Source organism: Macadamia integrifolia, chromosome 4 (assembly GCF_013358625.1).
Source record: "Macadamia integrifolia cultivar HAES 741 chromosome 4, SCU_Mint_v3, whole genome shotgun sequence".
NCBI classification, from domain to species: domain Eukaryota; kingdom Viridiplantae; phylum Streptophyta; class Magnoliopsida; order Proteales; family Proteaceae; genus Macadamia; species Macadamia integrifolia.
This window is the reverse complement of record NC_056560.1, coordinates 1,957,378-1,984,946: the sequence shown is the minus strand read 5'-3', so window position 1 is coordinate 1,984,946 and position 27,569 is coordinate 1,957,378. Positions and strand designations below refer to the sequence as shown.

The following is a 27,569-nucleotide window of genomic DNA, read 5'->3' as shown; positions in this document are numbered from 1 at the left end:
ACCGAACCCAAGGCATTAGCTTAGTCACTACTTGGGTTGAAATACATGAAGTCATAAATCGGAGATTCTTACCTTCTGATTACAAGCAATGCATGCATCTCAGGTAGGCTTGCACAGTTGAAACACGAGAATTTGACCGTTGAATATGTTGCGAGATTTTATTATTTGGTTACTCGTTCTGATTTTGAGTGGGATGGATGGCACAATTTCGCAATGGTTTGCATACTCAATTTAGTGCTGTCCTTGTATCTAATCGACTGCCTACCATGGAAGACGCTGTGTAAGTAGCGTATCAGGTTGAGGAAAGTTTGAAACACCCATAAAATCAGAGAAATTTTGTAGATGCTTTTCCTCGAGGTACTAGTTCCATCTTGCAACAGCCTCCTACTCAAGAAAGGTCATCTAGCAAACCACAGGCTAGTGTTACATCTATGTCCTCTTCACGACCTAGTCGGCCATATTCTCCACCTCGACATGTTTCTGAGATGTCATCTTCACAGTTTACTCATCCATACTCACCCCCTCGGCGTGGTTCAGATAAACCTTCTGATGCAACTAAATTTATAGTTCGGTGCTACTTATGCCATGGATTTGGACATTTCAATTCTCAATGTTCCAGCCGTTTGATTGCTTTTATTGATAAGGATTCTCCTATACCATAAATTCCCGAAGAGCAACTTAGTTCTGACACAGTTGATTTAAGAGAAGAGCGTGCACTAGGTGAAGTCAATGACATTCTTAGTGATGAAGACCAACATCCTTTTTATGTCATTCGTCATGTGTTGACCACTTAGAAAGCCACTGACAATGAAGATTGGCATCGCAGTAGTATTTTCCAGACTCATGTGAAGTGCAATGACCAGTTGTTAACCTTGGTCATTGATGGAGGGCCGGATGGGGCAGGGAAGAATCCCTGAGGGAAACTCAGAGTTGCAGGGGAGGGGAGAAATCGAATTGAGAAAAGGGGGGGGGGAGAAGGAGAACCGCTCACACACGCCCGCAGGCTTCACAAATACTCAACTCATATTTTCTTCGATCTGTCCTCTAATTGAGCTTTACATGCATTTAAATAGTAAAAAAAAACCAACATTAAATGGAAACCTACTCTAAATTGGAAACTCAAATTAATTGGAAACTAAATCCTAATAGCTATTTCATAACTAAGTTATAAAAAATTAAAAGATTTCATAAAAATAAAAATCCTAAAATATCCTATTAGAGTAAGGACTCAATATTGATCCGGTTCATCTCTCGTTGGATACCCAGATGGGTATAGATCATTCTATGGGTGCGTATCTACATCACATAGCCTTAAGGAAATATGCGTAAGTAGAATTCTTTGATAACCAAGGTTCAATCCATCAAGAATGTACACACAGCTGTACAAATTCCAGACAATTGCCTGTGCTTATTCATCAAGAACCCTTCTATTCCCCTGCTTGGATGCCTCTTCATACAGTTCCAACCGCTCACTATCGTCATTTTGACATATGCAGCAGGATAAAGGGGGAACAGTGAAAGCCAAACATTGCCCCTTTTCTCCTCCAAATCTGGGATTTTAAAAAATCAAAATCATCTTTTGGACTCCTCTGTTGGTGATTCTACCATTTCAGTTTCAACTCAATTGTGTGCTTATATTTTTGGGAACATCCTATTGTTTATCTGCTCCATTTTATTTCCTGCAAAAAGTAGTGAGACCATTTTGCATCACCTAGGTTTACGTGTACCTTTACATGATGGAGTAAAAAGCCCATGGTTTTTTTACAGCAGATACCTCAGTGAGGAAAGGGTTATAGGGGCAGATCCTTGAAATGATCTGTTGCAAACTTGTCAAACCAAGAAAATTTACACGTGGTGAAGACCGTGTTTTTGTATCCTATATTTTCTTCTGCTCACCTCTGCTGGTCTCTTTGTCGGGGCCAGCCTTTGGGTTCTCTTGGTCAGCCTGTAACTTGGATGTTCTCATGGTCTCCTTTTGAACCCCCTCCCCCCCTCCTCTTTTTCTCTACATGCACAAAATCAGACTCAAAAGGTGTTGAAGTTGCCTTCAAGTTCTATTCAGGCTATATCTCTTCAACAATCAATTTTGGTTCAAGTCCTTCGTTTTGAGCTTCATTCTGTATGGACTTCAACAAGCATTTACTCTTCTAAGGTGTCTATAAAAGAGATGATTTTGGACCTGAGCCTTTCTCACAGTCACTCAGCCAAAAGGACTGTTATTCCTATTATAAAATTTTCTTTCATGGCCTTGGTTTCTTCACAAAATAACAGTTGTGCTTTTCAAACTTGTTGGAATTCCAGCTGCCTGCAATGATCTGAGAGAAACCAGGTTAATGCATAGGCATTCTTTTAAGGTGGTCCCATGTTACTGAGAAGGATAATTGAATCAGCCACCAGAAACTATTCAGCTTTGCTATTTGATTGATTACAACAGCTGTTGTGGTTACTTGTTTAGGGGAAAAAAAAGAAGAAAAAGAATGCAGCCACAAATCTTCAAATGTAGGCAAGAAAGCTTAACGATAGAAATTTGACCTGGGAAGAGCATAAACTGGCTTCGAAGTGTAATGGAGACTCACATGTGAACTAGGGTGGACCCATCCCTTACAGTGAGTGACCTCCAGCTCTCAGATATTTAGGGCCGTTTAGGCTCTTCATGATAAAATATCTGTTACTGGACTGTGTTTCTATTTTAGAAATAACGTTTGGTATTTCTGTTTATATTCTTTAGTGTTTCTTAGCAATTGATTCATTTCCAAAAAAAAAAAAAAAAAAAGAACTAGCGGTAACAAACGTATTTCTATGAATTCCTTTGTGTTAGAAACGTCCATTCTCATGAGAATTTCTTTTTCATTTATTATTTAATTATTTCCTTGACACTTCTTGACTATGATTTTTTTTTTTCTTTTGGATGAATACTTGACTCTGAATTTAAGATGGTCTATATGGGTGCAGATAGGGATTGATCTAGTACTGGGATGCTGCTATGGGTCGTTGGTTAATTGTCACACCCTTCGATCAATTCCAGTGCAAGACCTCACTCGGATGTCTCTCATAAGGGGGTGGAGTAGGGTGGTGTAAATATTTATATTTTGTGTATTATTTTCTCCCAATTCCTTTTCTCTTGCCGGTTATTGATAACGATTGAAACTAAGCAAAAGTGCTCCAAATAATGACTAGTACACTGTCCATAAAATTTGGAATTTTGTTTTTCAAAATTTGTAATCTCAATTCTCAATTTTTGTTTAGCCAGATTCGATCTCCGATATGGTGGTCATTGAGGTATACGTTTGTATTGCGTCGTTTATTTTTTGATAGAGAAGTTTTGTATTGCGTCCACAAACGTTGATTCATTGAATGCGGTAACATACACGTCACGGGGCATTCACAGTAGCTAAAACCATGTGTCAGTGATAAAGCGTTATCTAGTGCAACACATTACCAATGGCATTCGATGCACTTGATACATCATGTAGAATTGAAAACTGTGATTATCCGAACTTGGAAGCCCTGTCCTAAGTAGACAATGGTTTTGAGTATTGGTATCGGATCAGTTGTATCGAATTGGTATTGATTGGGGTTGATATTTGATCGATTTGGATTGGTTATCAGTATCGGTTTAGGGGTAAAATAGTACAAAAAATGTAGTCTCTATGTGAACAGCAAGGGCAAAACTGGTCGATATGGACTGATCTGACGTTGAAGTAGACTTAAAAGTTAAGCTTGAGCCTACATGGTTATCCACAAATAAGGGTGTCAAAACTAAATCGAAATCGTTTGTGAAAATCAAATTGAACCATTTTAATAAATTACTAAGATTGTTTATTAAATAGATTGATTTAAACTGATTAAGTTTTGATCTATATATTTAAAAAGGGAGGGATAGGTATGCCGCCGATATCAAGTATACTAGCGGATAACACCAATAGAAACACATGATGGAGTATCATTCAAGAAGGATATGAGGGTCATTTCAGAAAAAAGAGAAGAAAGAGATAGACACAATAGGTGCTAGCATACTTGATGTCGGCGGCATACCCAACCTTTTCCCATTTAATAAATAACCTTTTTGTATCTTTAATATCCTTATTGTATCATTCTATAGTGACAAAATTGTTTATATTTTTTGGGAAAAGGTTGGGTATGCCGCCGATATCAAGTATGCTAGCACCCATTGTGTCTATCTCTCTCTTCCCTTTTTCTGAAATGACCCTCATATCCTTCCTGAATGATACTCCATCATGTGTTCCTATTGATGCTAACCGCTAGCATACTTGATATCGGCGGCATACCTATCCCTCTCCCATATTTTTTATAAAAAATAATCATTCAAAATACTGAAAGATAGAATACATTTATATTAAATTTTTCTCTATGCTTTTTTATTCTAGAATCATTTTATAGCAAATAATGAATAGGCTTTTGGACTGTGTTTTCTATGAACCGTATGACCATTTAATAAATGAATTTTGAAGATGAAATAAGTTTATATTAAATATTTGTCCATGCCTTTTTATATTAGAATCATTTTACATTAAATAATTACTTATACCATTTTTTATGAATAAGATTTTGGATGCAGTGTTTTCTATGAATCGTATAGAACTGTATACCCAATTAATAAATGGTTCAATTTTGATTTCATTATATGAAACTGTTTATTAAACAGTTCCATTTTGATTTCTACACCAAAATTGAATCAAATCATACCGTACCATTTAACCTTTTAACATCCTTAATTTCAAATATTAACCTATAGATTGTCATGTGTTGTGATGCTTTCAATTTCATATGTTGAATATCTAACTCTAGAAATTGTACACAGTATATTTTAAAACTACACAGATCAAATTCTGGAGTGTTTCTATCAGCAGCCTCTATTCATTTGGCAAATTTCAAGCAAAAAGCTGTGTTACAACATATTTGACCAAAAAAAAAAAAGTGAAAGAAAGAAAGAAAAAAGCATCACAGCATCATACAATCTACAATAATTTAAAAAACGGGAAAAAAAAATCTTACACTTTTTTAGTTAAAAAAAAAAAAAATTAACACTACATGAGCCATGGGGATAAGGTTTATAGACAGGCTTTTGACTAATGACCAATCCAAATCGGCATCTCTCTACAACAGGTCGAAATGGCCTGAAAGTAAAAAAGGTTGAAGGTTCAAGGGCTGATCTGCCACAATTCTGTCGGGTTGAAATCGTCTGCAATTCCGATCTCGTACAATTTCGTGCAATACCACCTTCAGGCAGAGACACGTGTATTGATACCAATACAATGGCCTAGATCTGGTACAACTAATAAAACATTAAATCAGTGAAGAGGCATTTAAATCAGATCTGGGTCATTGTATTGGTATCAATACACGTGTCACCGCCTGAAGGTGGTATTGCACGGAATTGTACGAGATCAAAATTGCAGATGATTTTTTTCCCAATTCTGTCATGATGTTAATCAAGGGGAACCCCTGGCTATCAGATATTTTGGAATTGGCTAAATATATCCCTTTGTGCAATAACTATATAGAAAACCGTTTGCCCAAAAAAAGATTACCAAAACAATGCTCTTACTTCCTCCTATTTTCCACCACCAAAAACTTCTGACACTTGCTCTTTACCCTTACTCCTAAGATCCATAGGAGTAACCTGGGGCTCCTTGGTTTTCCTGCGAAAAGGTATCCCAGCAATCTCAGCTTTTCTCCAAGGGCCTGAAAATGGTACACAGGCGGCCTTTGGGTCAAAAACAGACGAGGCAAATGAAGTATCATGAGCAAAAAATGATACTGTTGCATCATGCGATTTGTCCAATGGGTACCCAACAGCTCCGTCTTGATGAGGAGGCGGAAATTTCTCGCTCTTGCTCTTAGCATTTGGTTGTACTATGAACCTCCTCCTCTGGAAAATCAAACAAGAGGATCAGGATCAAGGGGCGAAATGAAATCAATAAACTTGTAACAGCAGAAAAAAGAGCTCATATCAAAGATCTAAATTCAAGCTTGTATGGTGCACATAATGAGGTCCTGAGTACAAAGATCAGAGAACATAATTGACACAGAGGGCAGATCTTGGCACCATTGCCATTTAGTGCTCGTGGGTTCAAGTCAGGAAATAGCCACTCCATCAACCAGGGATAAGGCTACATACATTATGGCCCTCCCCAAACCCACGGTGATGGTAGCCTCGTGCACTCGGTACACCCCTTTTTTTAAGAGAATATAATTGTTAGGATGTTTTTCTAATCACCAAATGTTTAAATAACAAGTAACATGTTGCACATGCAACCCCACATTTGATGGCCTAACCAAGAAGCTACCATAGGGGAAATTTTTTTTTTCAAAAGATCAGACTGGCAGTAACCATCAGTTCATAGCAACCACTAAACAAATGTCCATGAATGTGTGTATAGTGGATCAACTTTTGTTTGGACTGCTTGATTACCCATATCAGACATTTGCTCACTGGATTGCTCAATAATTTGGATCTTCTGATCCAGAACAATATAAGTCAGAACCAATCCAAACTCAAAAATTTTCCTCATTTTTTCTTCTTCCAGGGACCAGGGGTGAAGGGACACCCAAGGATTTCCTTGTTACAAACCAAAGCAGATCTCATTGAGCATTGCAGGCTCAGAAGGGCCAGGTTTGTGGATGAATGAACAATCTGGGCCTAGTAGTTATTATTCTAGGGAGGCTCAAATAAAATTATCATGTCAGAGGCCTAGGTGAGATTAATGGAAAGAAATACTGAATGAAGAGGTGCCTCAGAATTCTGAGGGTGATGAACGGTAGAGTATGTACCCATGGGGTGAATCTTTAAGGACTCACGTAATAGCTCACCATATCACCCAACCCCAATCCAAGGGATTCTTGCCTATGAAGGGAAGGGTTTAATTGAAAGCTACATTGGTCAAACACTTGAGCAGATGGCAAGAAGAGGAGTTTCCTTGTCAACAAAGGAGGCTGTGCGGAAAGGTGAGAGGGAAATACTAATTGAAACATGAACTTTTACTGGAGATTGAATTAGGAGTGGAGGAAATCAGTTACTCAGGCTTGTAAGCAATGGTAAATAGTTTCAGAATCCAATGAGTTGGACTTCAGAGACAAGGTGGAGGTTCCTCATCTTGTTAGGAAGCTAGATGCGGGAAGGGTTAGATGCTCCTTTCATTTGAGAGAAGGGCAGTGCTTGAAGCTTGTGCTTTTTGGTTCTTGGGGATGGTTTGGTGGTCAGGAATTACCCCCTCCTACTATTGTGCATCTCCACTGTATGCTTCCAATGTTACCTATAGAAAATGATTTTATTAAAGGAAGAGATTTTTTCTCACATACATCCAAGTTCACTTGAAGCTCAGCATTTGCTTCTGGTGCTGGTACTGCTCGGCCACCCCGATCACGAACTCGAACTCTCTTTGCCCCACCAGCGGCATTTGCTTTCCCCTTCAGTCCTCTTTGCCTGCAGAGGAAAAATAAATGAATAAACACTTAAGTGTTATCATATGGCCAAAACCACAAACTAATGTCATAACATGGAAAAGGAAAAAAGGCAGACCTTCTGGCTGCTTCATCCCTTAATTTCATATCCATTTCTTTGGTTGGAGGATACTTTGGTAAGATTGATGGTTCGCAAGCATAAGGTTCTGTGGTGAAGAACTGCACTCAGACAGCAGAGCAGTGAAATACATCATCATCATAATTCCTAACTGAAGGCCAACTAAGGCCAACTTCCAATGAAGAAACAATTGCTTCAACGATTTCGTTATTGATATTGCCTTCACAATTAAACACTTGAAAGTCTCATAAATGACCATGCAACCATTTTAAAATTTACATGAAACAGCTGTAAATAATTCAGTTAACAACCAGATGACACTGACCCTCTGTTACTGGCACTAAGCATGCAAAGCGATTTTTTAGACAACTGTGCTATCGGTATCAGTTGACTGGATAATAGTACAGGACCAAAAACAAGAAGAAACTCTTGAAGATTCACATTTGACACTACCATGTACAAAAAAAAGCAAAAAAAACAAAACAAAACAAAGCGAAACTTAGTTTTCCGGTAGATATAATATAATGTAATAATAATAATAATAACGTAATGCTGTTAAAACAAAATTGTTTGAAGCACCGACAGAACCAGAAGTGCCCTTGTTTAAAGAGAGCAGGATGGGTTATTCACATTTCATTTGATGGTCAGAGGCAAACTGAAAGCTAAGCAGTGGTCATTATAAAGATCTCCAGGGGGGAAGCTAGAGATGTCTCCTACGTTACCTGTAATATGTGGAAGTAATATGACTTACTAAAGTAATTGGATACTTTCTAAATTTTAATTATGATATGATCCAGCCATATTCAGCCCGGATCCTGTACCAATTTGTGTCCTGCCAACACAGGGACAGAAGTAGTTCCATGTACCTTACAGTGGTTTCCCAATTTTTTTTTCTTTCTTTTGGGGTGGTGTGTATGTGGCATATATATATCAAGCTCTTGCGATGCAAAGGGGTTGATTAATGGTTCATTGTTTGAAGTTGAAGCCTGTTGTTTTTGAGGTCTATTTAAAAGGGCTATTTGTTGTTTAATTTGCTTTATTTCATACTGCAAAGATGCAGTAGTGGTTTCAAGGGATTTGATCCGACCAGAATGATCAGGAATAATAGATTTTGATGTTTTATCAAATTTTTGCATTATTTGATGGAGATTGTAAGGTTGAGGAGAGTTTTGAGTAGAAACATTGTTTCTGAGATGCTCAAGGCAGGCCTTCTTATGTTCCGGGTCTGCTAAGCTATATATAGGATATGAGATTTGTGGGATGAAATTATACATGGATGAGGGAACCGTATTTGTGTACCGCATCATGTGCATACCGGCTGAATCTTTCCACTGCTAATACGATCATTACCTTTTCATCAGAAAAAAAAAAGAAGAAGAAGAAGAAGAAGAGGAATGGAAGCGGATTTGAAGGATCTGAATCACTGGTATTACACAATTCATAGTATGATAAGAAAAATTAGTCCAATAAAAGTAGAAAAACATGCTCAGATCAAAGGGGGGGGGGACAATGAGCATGGTTATAGTTGGAAAGAAACAATCTGAACCCCTCAAAACTCTTCCTTTGTAAATGAAGAGCCAAAAGAAAGAAAAAAGGAAATCATGAACTGAGCAGAATCTATTTACCAAGGAATTTGGACCACTCACATCACTATTCAGAGCAGCAGTGGCAGTGCCCCGTTCATCTGGATCAGTCGAAAGAAGAGTTTCGATCAGAGATAATGCAGAAGGCTGAAAATCTTTAAAAGTTTCAGCTAAACACCGTTGATATGGTTGTTGTGGCTTAAAAATAGTTGCATGTGGCAGCTTGGATTTCTTCCAATATTCCTCTGATGGAGAGCCACATAACTTAAAAATCTTATGCAGCTGTTCCACCTGAGCACGAAAAAAATCAATTCATGAGCACAAAAAATGCAATAACAAAAACACCAAATATGATCAATTGCATGTCGTCCACTGAAAATTTTAAATCTACATTCAAGCAAAGTCCATTCCTCAACAAAAATGGTACACTCGCATACAAGTATACAACAGTATACCATATGATGGAGACGAACACTTGACAGGAAATAAGATTCAGTTCCATTGGTGGTACAGGAACGAAAAACTGATTATTCATCAGAAATAATGACCCCATGACTCTGCTGATGGAAGCAGCACCCAAAATTTGATCCAGAGATCTAATCAATAGGACATCCAACCATATGCTAAAGAAGTATCTATAGTTTAGGTTGTCTAAAGTTGTGCTTGCTAAAAGACATAGGCACATAGCCCAACTGTCGTATGTCCACATTGTCTATAAGATTCTGACGACAAATAGGTAAGAACAAAATTTTACTCAGAATGCAGATCAGATACAAACACTGGTCATTCTTTAGAAGTTCAGGAGTTATAAAATACAGCAAGGAAAATGCATATATGCAGTACCTCCGTCCGTCCTGGCATTATTGGCTTCCCAGCAAGTAATTCGGCCAAAATGCAGCCAGCACTCCAAAGATCAACACCAACACCATAATAAGTCGCTCCTAGAAGAAGCTCAGGGGGTCGGTACCAAAGGGTAACAACTCGATTAGTCATTGGTTGCCGATGGTCCAGATCAAAAAACGCAGCCAGTCCAAAATCAGCTAACTTGAGTATTCCTTCATTGTCAAGAAGTAGATTTGAACCCTTGATATCACGATGCAAGACACCTTGATTGTGACAATGCTCAAGACCAGATAATAATTGTTTCATATAGCATTTGACCTGCCCAGAGGCACAAATGGAGTCTTAAGAAATAACCATGTTTCATCCTGTTAAATTAGAAATTAGCCATATATTGTGCCAGTCAACAACTCAAAATGGATGGAAGACCAAAGACGGACATGCTTAAAATAGAAAAGGTTCCTTTCAGCAATAAAACTCAGTTTGACTATATATAAAATGGAAAAAGAGCATCCTGAGAGACAGTACAAAGTTTACAATTGGTCAAACTTTCCAATATTTTCTTGCAGCAATGCTCACGCTCAAGACATGACCAAGTAATTGTAATGCAGAATTTCATTATTAAATGTCACAACAAACAAGTGACTATATATTTCATTAATCCAAGTAATTGATACTGAACAACTTACCTTGTCTAAATGAACCTATTTGATCTTTTCCCTGTTCCTCCCTCAGCAATATCATTAATTTTTTCCTGCATCTATTCTCGTGAAATGACCAATGGAATTACTAATATACCATTATACACTTCGATACTAAATTCCACAAAAAGAAGCCCGTGAGGCACTTTTCCATCTAATCTCAAAAATAAAAAATCCTGTCCTTCAATTTGTATTTTAACCTCTCTATTAATCACTAGAGAGGCTTCACTCTTAGCAGAATAATCTGTTATTGGAAATCAATCATTCAACTTATTTTGTCCTCATTTAGATCCACATCACTCAATGTATTCAGTGTATACTATTATCCCCATCCCCACCCAATCCCCCCCCCCGCGCCCCACCCCCACCCGCCGCCCAAAAAAAAAAAAAAGACAGAGGAGGAAGAGAGAACAGACTTGCCTATTCCAAGCAACATCATCACTAATTAAACAGCTAAAAAAGAGGGTCATACTCATATGTCTGATTATGAAGAATATAACAATACCCCTGGCTCTTTAACTTTACGAACTTTAATAGTCCACAAAAATTACAAATTCAGGAAGCCTAGTTTGTAGAAAGTCAGATTAGTTCAGTTTCCCCATAATTTACTTAAAAACAAATTCAAGAAGTTCTAAGGCGAAACACAAAAAATTGAGTAACTACAATTATTAAAATCAAGAAGTTCTGAGGGGAAAACAGAGAGAGAGAGAGAGAGAGAGAGATGAAAACAGAACAACCTGTGGCTCCGTGAATTTGATCCCAGGGCAAGCTGCTAGCCCCGCAAGATCATGTTCCATATATTCGAAAACCAAGTAGAGACTGCAAGACATCCTCGAAGTAACCAGACCTTCCAACTTAATGACATTGGGATGCTCAAGCCTTCTCAGAATGAGAATCTCTCTGGCCATGAATTTGACGCTCTCTGGCTCCACATTATCAAACCTTACTTTCTTCAAAGCGACGATCTTCCCGGAAATGAGGTCTCTTGCTTTATATACATTGCTATAAGTTCCTTGCCCAATCTATCATATCAAGAACAGAAGCAAAACAAAGAAATTAAAACCGAGAAGAACAAAGTTGGACTATGCTAATTCCTAACAAACATTTTAAAATTTGGAATTTAAGGGCGTAAGTCCTGAGTACCTTATCGATCTTCTCGAACGTATCCGCTCGTCGAGGGGTCCAACCGTCGATGGCCTCGCCGGCGACGGCAGAGAGCCAAGAGGGCCACGCTTGCTGACTTCTCAGAGCCGGAGCCGGATTCGGATTCGGACTCAGCTTTTGCTCTGGCTTCGGCTTCGGCTTCGGCTTCGGTTTAGGATTAGTCTTACTCTGACGCCGCTCCGGCTGCTGCGGTGGCGGAGCAAAATCTCCGGTCCGGTGGCGGTGGACCCTCTCTCTCTCCCTTCGTACACCTTCCTTTCCAACCCTAGAGCCGTTAACAGTGGCATCGGAAGGTTGTTCTTCAGCCTTGAATTGACGGTCTTCTGATACTCCGGGTCGCTTCCGGTCATCTCCGGCTGCTCTCTTACAAACAATGCAACCCATCCCTCAACTCCACCAATACCACAAACTATTCCTCCACTCACACTCACACTGCCACAGCCACCGCATCTCGTTCAGGAAAAAAAAAAAAAAAAAAAAAACTGAATCGAATCAAAACAAGGATTTGATTAAATTGAAGAAAAATGAAAAGAAGCTCTTTACTTCTCGTAAGCACTATCGGTTGCAAGCAGTATAGTATAGTATAGTAATTGCCGTGTGGCAAAGAATCAGTTGAGCAGCTCGTCGTCGACCGTCGTCTCCGACGACAGCTGAGTAATGAAAGTTTCTAGAAACCAACATCCTTGACGTCAACGGCAACTTTGAATGTTTGCCCGTAAAACCTTTCTTCTTCTTCTTCTTCTTCTTCTTCTTCTGATTCTGGTTCTGGTTCTGTTTCTCCTTTTTCTGGGATTGAAAACGATTGTATAAGACCCTATAAATACAGTTGGACTGCACCTTCAGCTCAGTTAAGACTGTTGAAGAGCGAGATCAAGGGAGACGTTGGAAACCCGGGAACGGGATGGAGTGTGAAGGCCTTAAGGTAGCTTTTTATTTTTCTGTCTTCTTTTGAGTCACTAACTCACTACTACACCAAACAAACAACCAAACTGCCAGGACCTTTAATTTTTTCCACTACAGTATAGCGCTCTCACACGATAGTGATCGCACTTACCCACCTAATTACAGTTGGATTGAAATTAGTACCATTGGGGCCCATCATTCAATTCCCTCGTCAGAGTTGATTGATGAATCGACCTTTGGAGATGGAGTTTACTCTCTCTCTCTCTTTCGATAGTACCCCATATTGGTAAGGTGTGAGTAGTAGTTAGGTTAACCTTAAACCTTACACAAAAGCTAGTAAAACTTCACTTGAGGACAATCCCACTTTCCCATGGCCCAGCCCCACCCTGAAAACAGGTGCGTTTAGTTTCAGGGTTCTACTCATTGTAACTCCCTCCAATCTCCCCCCGACTCTTGCCTGTTTTGATGGTTTAGTATGTAGTACTCTCATTTATGGAGTATGCCTATATGTATCGGATCAAAATTCTCTGTTTTTTTCATTCATGTTTTTTCTTGTTTTGTTATCTGCAGAACGCGACACGTGGACAACAAGGAGATCAACGGTTAAGATTGGGTGAGGATTATTACATCTGGTGCGTTGGTCTTAAAATTGTCCACGTGTCGCGTTTTGCAAATAGCAAAATAAGAAAAAACATGAATGAAAAAAACAGAGGATTATTATCCATATGTATCCGACTTTTAATCGAATGAGTTCACTGGAACAGTGTTCCAGTAGTGTTGCAGTGATACTGTTCCAGTAGTGTTGCAGTGATGGCAGGGAGGTATCCTCGGGACTCAGATTCCATGTGGCCTTAAATAATTTGGAGCAGGCCAGGTTTCTGAGATTGGTAGGTAGGTGAGGTCGGTCAAGTAACACAAATGGCTGCTTCAATTCTAATATGGTGTAGTAGAGCACGAATTGATGGGACGCCACTAAATGCTGGTGGATCCATCGTTGAATGATTTATTACCTAATTAAAGGGAGGTAAAAAAGTCTTCTACTTCTACAAAGGATAGAAGTTCTAGAACCCATGGCAAAGGCAGCAAGAAATGAACGTACGTGGAGATCTAGAGAGAGAGAGAGGTTGGGACCGTTGGGGGTGGTTGGTAAGTTGTAACATGTGATAATCTGTAAGAGTTTTTATTTTTTGATGAAACCTATTAGAGTCTCTAAGACTGTGTTTGGTACATTTCTATTATGACAACATTATTCTTTGCCAAAACTTTCTACTTGCATTTCTAGTCTGGAATTGTGTTCTTTGGCTCTAAAATATATAAACTTATTATAGAACTGGTTTCAGAATAGAACTACAACAGCAATGGTGGTTTGGTAAAACTTATTTTAGAACAATTTTTAACAATGTTGTCATTTTTTTTTAGAAATACCATTACTATCATAATAAACCGAAATAAATATGTTAATGACATTATCACCCAACATACCATAACCAAAAAGAATAAATATATAAAAATGCTAGTACCATTCCAAACTTCCTAAATAATATGGAACTCTATTGTCTCTTGAAATTTGGTAAATAATTGATTTGACTAGAGTCTGAATTCTAGGGTTGTGGATGAATTTCGTAAAATGATAAAGAATTTTTGTAATATTTTCATCGTAGGTAAGCTTTGAAGACTGCAAAATCCCTAATTCGGATTCTCTCCTACTGCGTTATAGCATCAATAGCTCTACAACGTTCCAACCATGTATCGAAAAAATATATTACCAAAATCGGTGACAATTGATAATTACCAAAATTAGGGCTATAGATTTAAGGAAAATCAACTAGAAAAAAAAAAAAAAAAAAAAAACCATGGAGATGGAACTAGGGAACTCACAAACAAAGACCATACTTAAGGATGTGAATAAGAGAAATTGAGAAAAAATAGACATGTTAAATTACTTGGGGGTGCAACGAATTATCCTCTTGCCCTGTTCTAGGGTTGGGGATGAACCAACTCAAGATGTTGATTTGTTTTCGAAAATCTGGAAATACGATTAGGGCATCACATTTGTGAATCAATTACATAGAATGAAGGAGGACGACGGTTTACCTGCCAGACGCGGTGAAGGGGCTTCTACAAAGAATCGATCTTCTACAAAGTAAACTTGTGATTTCACACGGTTGATGAATGAATCTCTCACAAGATCGCACAAAGGAGAGGCAAGCTGTATAAAAGTAAATGAAGACACAAGATGATCAAGGCAAGTAAAGTGAAGAGTTTTTCTTATTAGGAACGCGTAAGTTAGAAGTCACGCCTTTGTTCTTTAAAAATGTTCTTTGAATCTTTGCAAAAAGTGTTCTCAAGGCCAAATAATGTTCGGTTCATTCTCTAAGAATAGAAAAATGAACTGATGTTACAACTTTTATTTGTTCTTTTGTTCCCAGAGAATGGAAGAACATAAAAACTATTCTCCGGAAGAGTTACTAAATGCAACCTACGTGTCCAACGTTAGCAATTTCTATATGTGGTCCAGTTGTACACATTGCTGTTTCTATTTTGATCTTGAATTAAAATAAAAGTCCATGCAAGGTGAAATCTTCATTTAGGTTGTTTTTGTTAGCTAAGAGAAGAGAAGAGAAGAAAAGAAAAGAAAATAAGAAAGTACAAAATTTATATTAATTTCTTGATTTAAGAAATTCTCATTGTGTTTGGTATGTTCTCAACTAAGAGAAGATTCATTTTTTGAATTTCAAAACTTGCTTTAGAAATGGTGAAATTTTTTTTGGTACCAAAAATGAATCTTGCCCAAAACACAAGAAAGAAAAAAAAAATAATCTTTTTTTTCTTCTACTGGTAACTAAAAAGACATAATTTTTTTTTTTTTTTTACCATTTTATTTTATTTCTTTTTTTCTCTTCTCTTTTCTAGATTCTTTTTCTTTTCATTTCTTTTCTTTCATTTTCTTGGCTACCAAACAATATCACAGCACTCAAACCATGTTGTACTAAGCTGAAACCATTCATTGTTGCCCATACCGAGACTATACTGGTCGATGACGTTCATACGCCTTATGCTGCAGGTCTCTTGATGGTTCGTCCCGGTGAAGAGATCAATGAGATTATGATTGATACCTACTTCAGTGAAGGCTACTCTATAATCTTGGATTCTTTTGAAGAAAGGATTACTAAGTTACTTTATGACTTGGTATTAAGGATATCAACGATTTTAAGGGATAATATGAGTTTGGTCTCTTCTCATATTAAAACTATTGTACAGACCAAAAGTAAAACTTAAAATAAAAAAACGAAACAAAACAAAATTTGAAGAGGTTTAAAAAAAAAACAAAAAAAAAAACAAAAAAAAAAAAATCAAAACAAAACAAAACAAAACAAAACAAAAACAAAAACAAAAACAAAAACAAAAGAGACTGAAAAGTCTCACTGGTCCGTCTCCAGCACACCCCTATGCTGGAGAGGATCTTAATCCGCCAATCCATATTAGTATCAATAGAGATTGATACCATGAACTTAAATCATATTAGCAATTTCAAATTCTCAGTCAGTCTTTCACCACAGATTGATTAGGGCAAAAATATCAGGTGGTTCGTTCTTACATTTTTCTCATCGATGATTGTTTTCATCATTTTGGGTATGCAACACATCTTTATAAGGGGGAAAAGAATGCCACCTGTTCAAGCGGCTCCAGGGCCATACATGGGCATCAACAGGGTTGATATATTATACTTGTCGTTGTTGAACAATTCCGGGGCTCTTCTAAGGCATGGAAGACCAACATGGATTGATGTTCCTCTTGAATAATACACAACATTTTTTACCCTTGCTGTTGTCCACTAATGGTAGAATGCATGTAATGGCAGAAATTGGGTACGCTCAATAAGCTTTACTTGGACTTGAAAAGTGGATATGCCACAGCAGATGCAACAGTCTCGCTTCAAAGTAGATTTGATTATTACTTTATTCCCCTGCCTATGTTCTTTAACTTTTACCCGTAAGTTGGTTTCTTTTCCCACAGATGTAGCTTCCCCGATTTAGGTTATGACAATATGGATGCAACGACTACAGGTGGCACGTCTATTAAGGTGGTGAAATATGTTTTTTTCTATTGATATGAGATCAAAAGAATTGAAATCAGGAGCTTCTAGGACACTAACTTCTCATAGGATTTCTCATCTTTGTATCAATTTTCAGATACTACAGGAGATAGAGAAGCTGACGAGTGAAAAGGATGATGGAAGCTGCAGCAAGACCATTCTAGAAAGAGCAAAGCTTTTCCAGAGCCACGTTCTCATCAACACCTACAGCTTCCAAAGTTGCCCTTACCAAGCTCTCAGGGAAGCCCATCTCCACCAAATTTTGTACCTGTAACCAAGAGTATCCTTTTCAAGTTATTGAAATCAAGTCTTGTATGGGGATTTCCATAGAAAATTGAACAAAGTGGCCAGCTTAATAAAGGCCTCGGTAATAATTACTTTTTCTTCAGTTCCAATAGATGATCTCTTTGCAAAAGTTTCAGTATAATACTGAGCTGTGCCAACAAAGGTCTGATAGTCTCGAAGATACTGTGAGGTCCAGTCATAAGCACTCACACAAGCAGAAAAACATATATAACTGCAATCAAGAATATATTCTCAAGTAGAGTAGCAGGAAATGAAACCTGTTGAGCTACCACTGCATCTTGAGGATCATCAAGTTCAGAGGCAGATAACAATGCTTGCAAGGAAAGAAGTGCCGCCTTCAGCATGAGGGCTGGGCTCCATTGATCCTTCAAGATATCCAAGCATATTGCCCCATTTTGACTGCTAATATTTGGTTGCCTACAGTAGGGAATGCAAGCTTTACTGAGCTAAAGCTTTGTTATTACTGACATATCAAAGGAAAAATATCAGACCTAGAGGATCATTAGATTGAAAGATCACTTCATTAATTTTCCAAAAACACAAATAACGTCAAGGTAGACCATAATAAGATGAAAACAAAAGGAAACTTTGAGGGTTGTGAACCTAAATTAACCCCATCTTCAAAATGCAAACAACTACCCATACATGCTACACCCCAGTGATCAATCAGTGAGCCACCAACATAACAGAGAGTAACCTAAAAATCAGATCAAGCAGCCCCTTTGTCTTTCACAGTCTCCTGTCACATTTGTAGAGTCACAGCTACATCTTGAAAAGCAAAGACGGGCAGGGGGGGGGGACATTTTTCACCACAATAACCAGATGAAATACTTATACCCATCAAGTTTATGCCATGAAGAAAGGTAATGACTCATGAGAGATACCAGAAACATCAAGGGTCAAAACTGCATCTAGGGCCTCAAACATCTTATGCAATCATCTTTTACAATTTCATAAACCCTTCAGGGTCTTTCCAAAAATTCAATAGGAGAAAGCTAGCTGTTTGAGGTGAACTCAATGCATAATTCTCCAGTATAGAAGAACAGTAGAGGTAAGAAATACTGCAACAAAACTCTAAATAACCAGGAAGTTGTTGCAACAATACAGTTACTACTACAAGTTACATGGCATAGATATGCATAACAAATTGAAAAATATCAGATATGAGATCCAACGTTGATGCAAGAATATCATCATATTCAAGCAGTCTTAAAGCTACTATTATTGTAGAAACAACTCTTGAGTCAGTGACTGGAAAACGTAAGCACAAATACAGTAAGGAGGTCCATGGTCTATACCAAACTTTAGTCACAAATTGTATCTTTGGAGGCTCAAAAGGGTACCCCCATCTTTCAAAGAAGGCCAACACAAACAATGTCAGTCACCAGATAAGCATTCGATAATCTTCCACCTTTGGCAAGCAGTACAAAGAGTTGCTAAGGTAACAAAAAATTTGATCTAATTTCAGTCAAATAAAAATTCGAATGTGTCCAACGAGAGATCTCAATTAAAAACACAGAAAAAACAAATGAAATAACAGAACCACCACAATCAAACGCAGGAAAAGAGGGGGGGGTGGGGTGGAAGACAGAGCGCGCGTCTTCATTAAGAAACGATTTTTGTATTCCATTGAGTTTATAGTTCATTCACATTTTGCGATTCTAGTGAGTAGTAGCAGAATTAGTTGACCAGGTCCATATACCTCACAACTGAATAATCCATGGGGAAATGTGATAACTACTGGCAAAGACACGCTTTTTAGCATTCAAACGACCACAGATTCTAAGCTAAAATTCGCCAAATGCATTTAGGAAATAACCCTATTAGATTCAATCAAAGCTCTGCGAAACGACAAAGAACAGAATCTTTCAAGTTTCAACCCTAGTTTATGGGTTGAAATCGTCTGCAATTCCGATCTCGTACAATTCCGTGCAATACCACCTTCAGGCGGTGACCCGTGTATTGATACCAATACAATGGCCCAGATCTGGTACAACTAATAAAACATTAAATCAGTGAAGAGGCATTTAAATCAGATCTGGGTCATTGTATTGGTATCAATACACGTGTCACCGCCTGAAGGTGGTATTGCACAGAATTGTACGAGATCGGAATTGGAGACGATTTTTTTCCCTAGTTTATAGGAGAATTATCAGTTCCTCTCTTGTCTTCTCTACTGCTCAATCCCCGAGGGAGAAGAGGAGACCAAAAATTAAAGCAATGAGAAACAAAAAAGAAATCTAAAAACATACCAAGCAATCTGATACGGATTTGAAATGTTCCACCTTCATAAGGAGTGGCGATAGGGCCTGTGATGGTTCCCGAGAGATGAGAAAGATCGTTACTGTGGAGCATTATGCTTACACCAGGAATCTCCGTGTCTCTGTTACAATCCGCAATTTCTTTCTGTACGTGTGCGAAGTCCACCATTGTCGACCGATCTCCTTCAAATGCGATGCTGGCAAAGAGATCAGGTTCTTCTTGATTGGCCACTGAATTTGTACAATTACCAAGCAAGACACTTCTTCACTCGTCAATATAGGATTAACAGACGAGAAAACTATTCTCCTGAGCTTTACTCCCCCCACTCCCCCGCTGCTTTTGCTATGGACTTCTGGGGAGTTCAGAGCATTCCTGTACACATTAAGATGTCTCATCTCCGTTCTCACATTAGGGATCGGAATTCGGATTTGCTTTTTCCTGCACGAGCCCGTCCACGTAGTTTTCTGGACGGGCGATGGGACCCTCTGCCTGGTAAGAAGGAAGAACCTTCCCCACTCTCGCACTTTAAATACGAGCTTCCCATGCATGGTAGATCAAATGGGACTCGTGGATTTTCGCAACGGTGGCCAAAAACATCATCATCATTAAGCATAACTTTAACCTAATTAAATGGTGTCAACCACATGGATTGAAAATAATAATAATAATAATAATAACAACAACAACAACAACAACAGAAGGAAATGGGAGATAAGAGAAGAAGTAGTCAAAGACGCATCACAGGAACATCTTTCACACGTGTCAGTTTAAGGGTGTCAATTTCAAATCAAAATCGAAACCGAGCCAAATTAATTAGACCCAATCAAACCAAAATTGTTCGGTTCAAAATCGGTTTGAGTATGTAAGTATGCTCGTCGGTTCAACTCGATTTCGATTTAGAGTTAAGAATCGTCGGTTGGAACCAAATCTAACCAAATTGCTCTTAAAACTAAAAAAATTGAAAAAAAATTTAGTATCACTAAGAGAGATTTTTTAGGGGGTGAGTGTTTTTTACAATTTATCATCATCACATTTTTACATACTACGACAATTTTGGAGTTAACAATGGCCATAAGGCCCATAATTTGAGCCCATTATGGCCTTTGGTCCATCACAATCATGATCCAAAAGTATAACTGAATTAAGACCGAGGTAAAAAATCGAATTAAAACTGCATATCAACACCAAATTGGAACCAAAATCAAACCGATCCAAATTGAATCACCTTGAGTATCTAAATACAAAATCCAGTAGGTTCTCGGTTCGGTTTTGGTCCACCTTATCATCACTAGGAACAGAACTGAAAATGGAACCGAATAACTAGAACCAAGCCAATTGACACCCGTCAACTCCCTCGGTCCTTATTCTCCACAAAACTTTGTCTATGATCAATTGGTCATATTAGAATCGAGCTCCCCCAATTGCATATATTTTTTTTCTATTCTTACCTCTTCATATTCTTTAAAGGCAAGTTGGTCCTTAAACCAATGTAAATACCATTAAGAGTATTAGTAGAAACATCAATATGGGTGAAATTTTTTACTTTCAAGAGGGCATGACATTCATTTTATCCATCACTGTGTATGAGCATAAGGGTCAAGTTGCCATTTTTAGCCTTAGGCTTATTTTCTTTTAGTAAAATTAGATCCTAAAATTTAACGTGACTAATCTAGATCATCACTTCCACTATCCAATGGCTAGAATAACCACACCAACCGTCCATGTTGCAGTGAATGGATTCCTGCCACAACGTGTAGGAAACATTTTCCCATACCAATTCTAAAGGTAAAATCACCTTTGTATGGCTGTGCATGAATGTTTCACTACATGCTACAGTACTTTTTGGTTTTTACCCACAAGGATGTGATGTTGATGGCTCAAACCATTGACTACTTATTTTTGTGGCTAAGCTTAACAGTATGTTTGACTCTCTGGTCTCTCTCTCTCTTCTATAATAAAAAATATTTTTTTGGGAGAGGGATAAATATATTATCGATATCAAATATGTTAGTGGATAGCATTAATATGATCACATGATGAAGTATCATTCAAGAAAAATATGAGGGTCATTTCAAAAAAAATGAAAAGAGAGACAAACATAATGGGTGTTAGTATACTGATATCGATAGCATACCCAACATTTTCCCATTTTTTTCATAGGAAAATATATCGAATCTCAAAAGTTTCTTGACCAATTTCAAACCCAGGGTGAATATCAGTGACGGTACAGTGTACTCAATTAGCCAAAAAATCCAATATATGAAAGTTCATATGATTCACTTTATTCTCGAAGCTTTGACGATCACACAATTGGGATTCTTGAAAATATGTTTATCAAGGGGACCCAATGAGTTGATGATCTTCCTGTCTACTATTCCACCTGCCACTTGGTATCACAGGGCCTAAGACTTGGAAGAAATTTTGCTATGACCCGGGCGCAATTGCATACACGGAAATGGAATCTCGTAGGACTATATTGAAAAATAATAAAATTTAAGGGGTATTTGCGAACCATGGCGAAGTAGATTATTTCACTTCAACGCATATAATTGTGGCAGGGTAAACGTTCTTGTGACCTGAGTTGCAGCAAATCTTTTTCTCTTCCGCCTTGGCTCTACTACGTCTAGTCTGATCCTCTGATCTAGTCCTCCTCCATGTGGCCATGTCATCTCCTTTAGCTAGTCTCACATTCCCATGAAATGGGTTTACACGCTGATGTACAAAAATCATCTGCGAAGAAGCAGTGAATGATAGTAAGCATCTGATGGTTGAGGTGCATGTTAGCGCTCTCAACAGTTAAATCCTCACTGTCACTCAGATTTGAGTCCCACACTAATGGCTCACCTGAGTCTGTTGCAAGGGAGATCAATAAAAGAAAAGTGAAATCAAAATCAAAACTAAAATGATTTTTTTTAAAATTATTATCTAATATTATTATAATTAATTCTAAACCATTTTTAGTTTGATTATTAAATTTTATGGGGAAAAATCTCCTATCATACACCAACCATACTATGCCGTTCCATCCAAAAGGGCCCACATGGTCAAGATGTGAGAGGGCGTGAGAAAACATCCCATAGAAAATTTGATTACTATATTTAATAAGAGTTTAAAGTTATTACACAATCTTTTTGGCAATGAAGATTATTACACAATCGCAAATATATATAATAAAAATTATAAGAAGTAATATAGAATTAATAATTATACAATATGTAATTAAACTAACTCAATACGTACTAAAGAGATAAATAGAAAAATAACAAAGTCTAAGAGATTTTTTTTTTTTTTGATAAAAGAGTACAGGAGATGCAAATCTACTTTACTGAGAGAATCAGAAAAGAAATCTTATTAAAGAATAATTTAGGCACATATAAATTAAAATTCAACCTCTCCCACTTTGAGGGAAGGAGATACAAAAAAATAAATAAATAACTGAAATAATGTTTTTTTAGTGTAAATAAAATAAAATTATATTAAGAGACTCAAGACTATCAAATGGCAATTGTTTTTATTTTTTATTTTTTTTACCAACAATTTTTTTCCTTTTTTATATGTAGAGTATAGACTAAAATATCTATAAACAAGTTCTCATATTTTTCCAACCCATATGTCAACTGTTTTGATCTCGTCGGTTTTTATTTATTTATTTATATATTTTTTTAAATTAAATGTCCAATGATTTTTAAGCCAGCTTTTGGACTTTTCAAAAAAAGTATGCGTTCACCCTTGGCAACCGCGTGTTCCTCACCCCAAACCGGTCCATGACTCCATGGTCATGTGTCCCTCCTTCTCTCTATGTTCACCACATGGAATTGTATTTTTCTATTTGAGGTTTAATATTTATTATTAAATTTTATGATAAATAAAAAACAAAAGAAACCCGGTAGCCAGTAGCCCTAGCGCATGTAGTAGATCGTTATGTTAGGTTAAATAAAAAAAAAAAAAAAAAAAGGAATATGGAGTTAGTGAGAGACTTGACATTTAATGCCAAGGCTTATCATAAAACTATGATTTCATTAATAATATTATAGGAGAATGAAAAGGCATACCAATGCATGAGGCTCTCCATGGGATTGTAAAGGAATTATAATGTAATAGAACTTTTTTATTTAAAAAGAGATTGTCTAAATTAATGATATTTCTATGTGTTAGAATTTGATACCTTATTTTAATTACATGTAATCTTATTCCAAAAGTTGTTAAAGTTAGAGGCATAAACGAGTTTTCAAAATAATTTAAAAGTGATTTATTATTATGTCATTATCAAATTGTATAATTTCATAAAAAAAAATTAAAATAAATTGTACCATTTTTGTGCACCTTTTTTAGTACATATGTGAAATACAATATTACCATCATAAGAAAGAGGGAGGGAGGGAGTGAATTATGCTAAAAGGGCGAAAAAGCATGATTATAATATTTTTTAAAATTTATAACTTCTAATTTGATCAAACCTTAAGACTATGCATGGTCTTACACTCTTACTATTTCTAATTACGACAAGTAACCAAGCCTTTAAGATTATGTATAGTCTTAGTATGGTTAATACGACAAGTAAGCATTATGAGAGCACTTTGTCATGCTTTTTCTTATATATGTATATTGTTTCTTATAGGCTGATGTCTAGTGAAATTAATATTCATATTTATCATTTGGCAGTACATGAGTTAGTCTATATGATAAAAGATCATATTTCCATCTCAATTGTAAAATTTTAGACTAAATTAAGGAAGATGGCTCAAAAGTTTGAATCAAAGTTTTAATATAAATAAAAAAAAAATAATAATAAGATGGAAATAAATATAAAATACAAAATAACATTATTTTGTAATTTTAGTCTTTTCTTCTATTCATTTTAAGTTGAAATTGTACCAATAAGATGTTCACCTTGACCTCACTTGGAAGGGTTTATTAATGCACAACCTACTATATGTCAAATAGTAAAACGTTATACTTCCCTAGATATAATGATATTTTTTTAACCTTAATTCACAAGGCTTTTGAAAACCATTTGATGGATGTAGATGTCACAATGTGTGAGAGAGAGAGAGAGAAAGAGAAAGAGATCCTAGTATATCTATCTATCTGAGCCTAATAAGGGGAAAGTTTTCATTCACCCATGTCGAAGGGTTCACTCATAAATTTGAAGGGTTCACTCATAAATTTAATGTCATAATAGTGGTGATTTGAAATGTTCCCATTGTTTTAGACACGTCTAATGTTGACCATCATTGAAGAGATTCTTTTTTCACCATAGGCGGAGGAAAAATTGAATCAATAATAAAGTGTATACAATGGAACATGATAAGTGAGGATGAGATTGAAGATAAGGTAAAATCAGGACTGCATAAAGGAAAGAGAGAGAAATATGTCATGGAACAAGTTGCAGGTTGAAGGTTGGCTGGTGACTTCTTATTTGCTCCTTCCCAAATTCCAAAGGACAAATGGCAAACTTTTTCTTCTTTCCCTCTCTATATTATCACACTTTGGTTGGCGTTGTTGGTGGGAAAATGCATGCATTAGAGAATTAAACAACCACTTAATTGGTTGAGAATTTTGAGATTCTTCCACACTAGCTTCCTTTCCTTTAATTTTCTATGGAAAAAAATGATAACCGATGAGAAGGTCTAAGTAGGGTCCAAGACTGCGGTGACACTTCCGTGTGCCTCCTCCTCTCTAGCTTCGTCAGAGAATCTCATAACAGTTCACAATTAAGGAATGGCCAATGCACCCAATCTGATCATTCCGTTTGTTAATACCATGGTAAATTTATCTTAGTTATTAATGAATTCAATAGAAAAATGAATAAAAGTATATAGGCTTTTTTTTTTTTCTGAATTATAATAGTTAAAACGGGTGATGGAAGAAAAAAGGAAATGGGTCCAATGTGGATATGTGGTCTAAAAATCATAATTTTCACAATGTAGCATGCCTATCAGAAAAATCCAAACTATCGTACAAAGAGAGACCATCATGTATATATTTAATGATTCAAAATGCATCACTAACTTTATCATATGGCCACTTCTCAATGAATTTTTCTAATTATAATTATAATTATTTGAATGTTTATATTTTTTCTTTTTATTTATTATAATACTTGATAATTTTTCTCAAACTTGACACCTAAATAGGTGGCAGCAAAACATCTATTATGTTAGGTTTAGTAAGACAATTTTCATTTTTTAATATTTCCATGTGGTAGTCGTTGTGATAGTGAAATGTAGTATTCAGCTACCACCTTACAACCCCTCATCTATTTATAAGGTTTTAGTCTAATTAAAAAAAAGAATAAATTACACTCCCCTCCCCTCAACTATGGCTTAATACCAAGTTCCCCTTACGTACTTTTATATATACCACTCTCCTCCCCTCTAGTTTGAAGATTCTATCAGACATATCATTTCTGTTAAATGTCCCTATTAAGTGATGACATCATCACTCAAACAGATAATTTTCTTCCAAAATTACCCTTTTGTGATGGAAGCAGTTTCTTCTCTGTGTTATACAAAGAGTACAAACACAAGAAGAGGATGAGAAGCAGTAGTAGGTAACAAGCAGACAAAGAGAGAGAGCAGAGATAAGCTTTTGGAAATTGATAGGTAATCCTTTATATATCAAGAGACTGAACTCTCTCAAAAAAATGACGGAGATCGACTATAGTTTAGGAACTTGAACTATTTATACTCACTGATGGAAAAACCATTTGTATTCCTATAAATGACAAAGATTCGAAGGGAATGAAATAATTTGTTTGGAATGAGCAACAAAGGGTAGAAGAGGATTGGACTACATTTGATTTAGGTGCTGAGATTGGTTTCGAAGGAAGAAGTTTGTGGTGGTGGCGATGGCGGCAGCAATAGTGGCAGCGTCGGCGGGAGTAGCTACAGCGATGGCGGAGGCAGAGGAGGAATAGAAGAAGAGAGGCAGATAGTTAGGCAGCCCTATTTTATTTTCAAACACACTCTCTACATCTTCTTCAATTTTATTCATCTTCAAATTAACTTGAGATTTTAGGCAACGAAAAATTCCAGTCCATAACTTTATTTAATGCAACCAATAACCAACCAAAATTTGGATCGAGCAACAGAATAAAATCTTTTGAAATTACCCCTGGCAGTAAACTCAAACCCAGCCCTGGTTGCGGCTATGATCTCACAACAGAAAGTGATTTTGGGAACAAGCACCTAGGGTTTGTGTGCCCTAAGGTTTGGAGAAGAAACATATTTTTACTCAAATCTATACTCAGTTGATGGTTCATGGGTGATGACTGCTGACCGTCAAAGTCCTGATCTCTCTCTATAAATGGAAAATCTGAAGCTTCCTTTCTTTCTTTATTTCTTTTGATATTTTTATTTAATTTTCTAAAGATTTTTATGTTTCTGTGTAAAATAATTCCATGATTTTCTGTTTTGGTTTAACTCTGTTTCCATGGATTTTTCTGAAGCAAACTTGAAGCTCTCGCCATGGAAACCCTCTACAGTATATCACAGCCGTGACGCCATTGTGCCGTGATGCCGCTGCAATAGCCAATATCACCATCAGAGGACTATTTGAAACCCTAGATATAGCCATCTCAGTTCTTCACTCTCAAAGTGCCGCTGCAATAGCTTCCAATACCTACATACCGGAGATTGAGACAACATCCAACTCTTTCACCCCTTTAACAAGTTTTGAACAGAGGAAGAAAAAGGGGAAAGGATGGCTGGGACGAGGCACTCCATCAACAATCAACAATCCAAGAGAAATATTTCCGACTGTATCAAACCAGAATTCTAATGAAGAAAAGAGAAAGATTGAAGAGAATATAGGTATATTGCTAGAAGGGTAAACTGGTCTTTTTACAGACCAGTTTAACACCGTCAGTCACTTATGGGACGATTGATAGAATCTTTAAAATAGAGGGGAGGGAAATGGTATATATGAAAGTATGTAGGGAGAACTTGATATTAACCATAATTCAGGGGAGGGGAGTGTAATTTACTCTAAAAAAAAACAAAAAATAATAGCAAAAAATTAAGATGATTGAAAATACACACAGGAGCAATCCACTATAAGTTAATCATATACAACTGGGGATGAGCTTCTTGTGTTTTGATAACAGCTAACCAATGGAGTTCTAACGAAAGTCCAATGAAGGGTCATGTGTTGGACCTTCCAACTATCCA

General features: G+C 36.9%; 3 protein-coding genes across 10 annotated transcripts in view; 1 reads left to right on the top strand and 2 right to left on the bottom strand.

The window, feature by feature from the left end:
• The window catches only part of LOC122076814 (uncharacterized protein At2g33490-like), an 18,676-nt gene extending 15,427 nt beyond the window's left edge, over nt 1-3,249 (top strand). For both annotated transcript variants that reach the window (XM_042642385.1, XM_042642386.1), the window contains one exon: nt 2,953-3,249. In XM_042642385.1, the coding sequence (XP_042498319.1) occupies nt 2,953-2,963 (11 nt within the window). In that variant the 3' untranslated portion in view covers nt 2,964-3,249. The remainder of the gene's footprint in view (nt 1-2,952) is intronic.
• A 2,231-nt stretch (nt 3,250-5,480) lies between these two features.
• LOC122077538 (probable serine/threonine-protein kinase At1g54610) lies at nt 5,481-14,964 on the bottom strand. Of its 3 annotated transcripts, none has more exons than XM_042643499.1 (8): nt 14,829-14,964; nt 11,811-12,263; nt 11,405-11,689; nt 9,970-10,287; nt 9,169-9,417; nt 7,544-7,644; nt 7,324-7,447; nt 5,481-5,893 (listed from the first exon to the last, which is right to left on the bottom strand). In XM_042643499.1, exons 2-8 carry the CDS (start codon nt 12,213-12,215, stop codon nt 5,576-5,578), a joined length of 1,800 nt encoding a protein of 599 aa, XP_042499433.1. In that variant the 5' UTR covers nt 12,216-12,263; nt 14,829-14,964; the 3' UTR covers nt 5,481-5,575. The 3 variants fall into 3 exon arrangements, with proteins under 3 accessions (XP_042499433.1, XP_042499432.1, XP_042499434.1); XM_042643498.1 differs by lacking the exon at nt 14,829-14,964 and adding an exon at nt 12,375-12,809; XM_042643500.1 differs by lacking the exon at nt 14,829-14,964 and adding an exon at nt 12,375-12,808 and having other exon boundaries at nt 9,190-9,417.
• A 1,852-nt stretch (nt 14,965-16,816) lies between these two features.
• LOC122076074 (ubiquitin-conjugating enzyme E2 27-like) lies at nt 16,817-19,876 on the bottom strand. 5 transcript variants are annotated; one of them, XM_042641358.1, is made up of 5 exons: nt 19,389-19,874; nt 18,839-18,977; nt 17,394-17,553; nt 17,209-17,298; nt 16,817-17,098 (listed from the first exon to the last, which is right to left on the bottom strand). In XM_042641358.1, the coding sequence occupies exons 2-5, from the start codon at nt 18,856-18,858 to the stop codon at nt 16,991-16,993; spliced, it is 378 nt and encodes a 125-aa protein (XP_042497292.1). In that variant the 5' UTR covers nt 18,859-18,977; nt 19,389-19,874; the 3' UTR covers nt 16,817-16,990. The 5 variants fall into 5 exon arrangements, 2 of the variants coding, with proteins under 2 accessions (XP_042497292.1, XP_042497293.1); XM_042641359.1 differs by having other exon boundaries at nt 17,209-17,280; XR_006139424.1 differs by lacking the exon at nt 18,839-18,977 and having other exon boundaries at nt 17,209-17,599; nt 19,389-19,876.
• Between the last annotated feature and the right edge of the window lie 7,693 nt (nt 19,877-27,569).

Bases quoted from the DNA above. Each gene is read 5' to 3' on its own strand.
- LOC122077538 (XM_042643499.1), bottom strand. From the start codon at position 12,215: ATGGGTTGCATTGTTTGTAAGAGAGCAGCCGGAGATGACCGGAAGCGA. The intron at 9,418-9,969 runs GTACTGCATATA...TTTCGTGCTCAG, and splicing joins TAATGCCAGGACGGACGGAG to GTGGAACAGCTGCATAAGAT. The intron at 7,645-9,168 runs GTAAATAGATTC...GTCTGAGTGCAG, and splicing joins TGAGTGGTCCAAATTCCTTG to TTCTTCACCACAGAACCTTA.
- LOC122076074 (XM_042641358.1), bottom strand. From the start codon at position 18,858: ATGGATTATTCAGTTGTGAG. The intron at 17,299-17,393 runs GTTTCATTTCCT...TGGACCTCACAG, and splicing joins ATGCAGTGGTAGCTCAACAG to TATCTTCGAGACTATCAGAC. The intron at 17,099-17,208 runs GTAATTATTACC...TCTTGGTTACAG, and splicing joins CTATTGGAACTGAAGAAAAA to GTACAAAATTTGGTGGAGAT.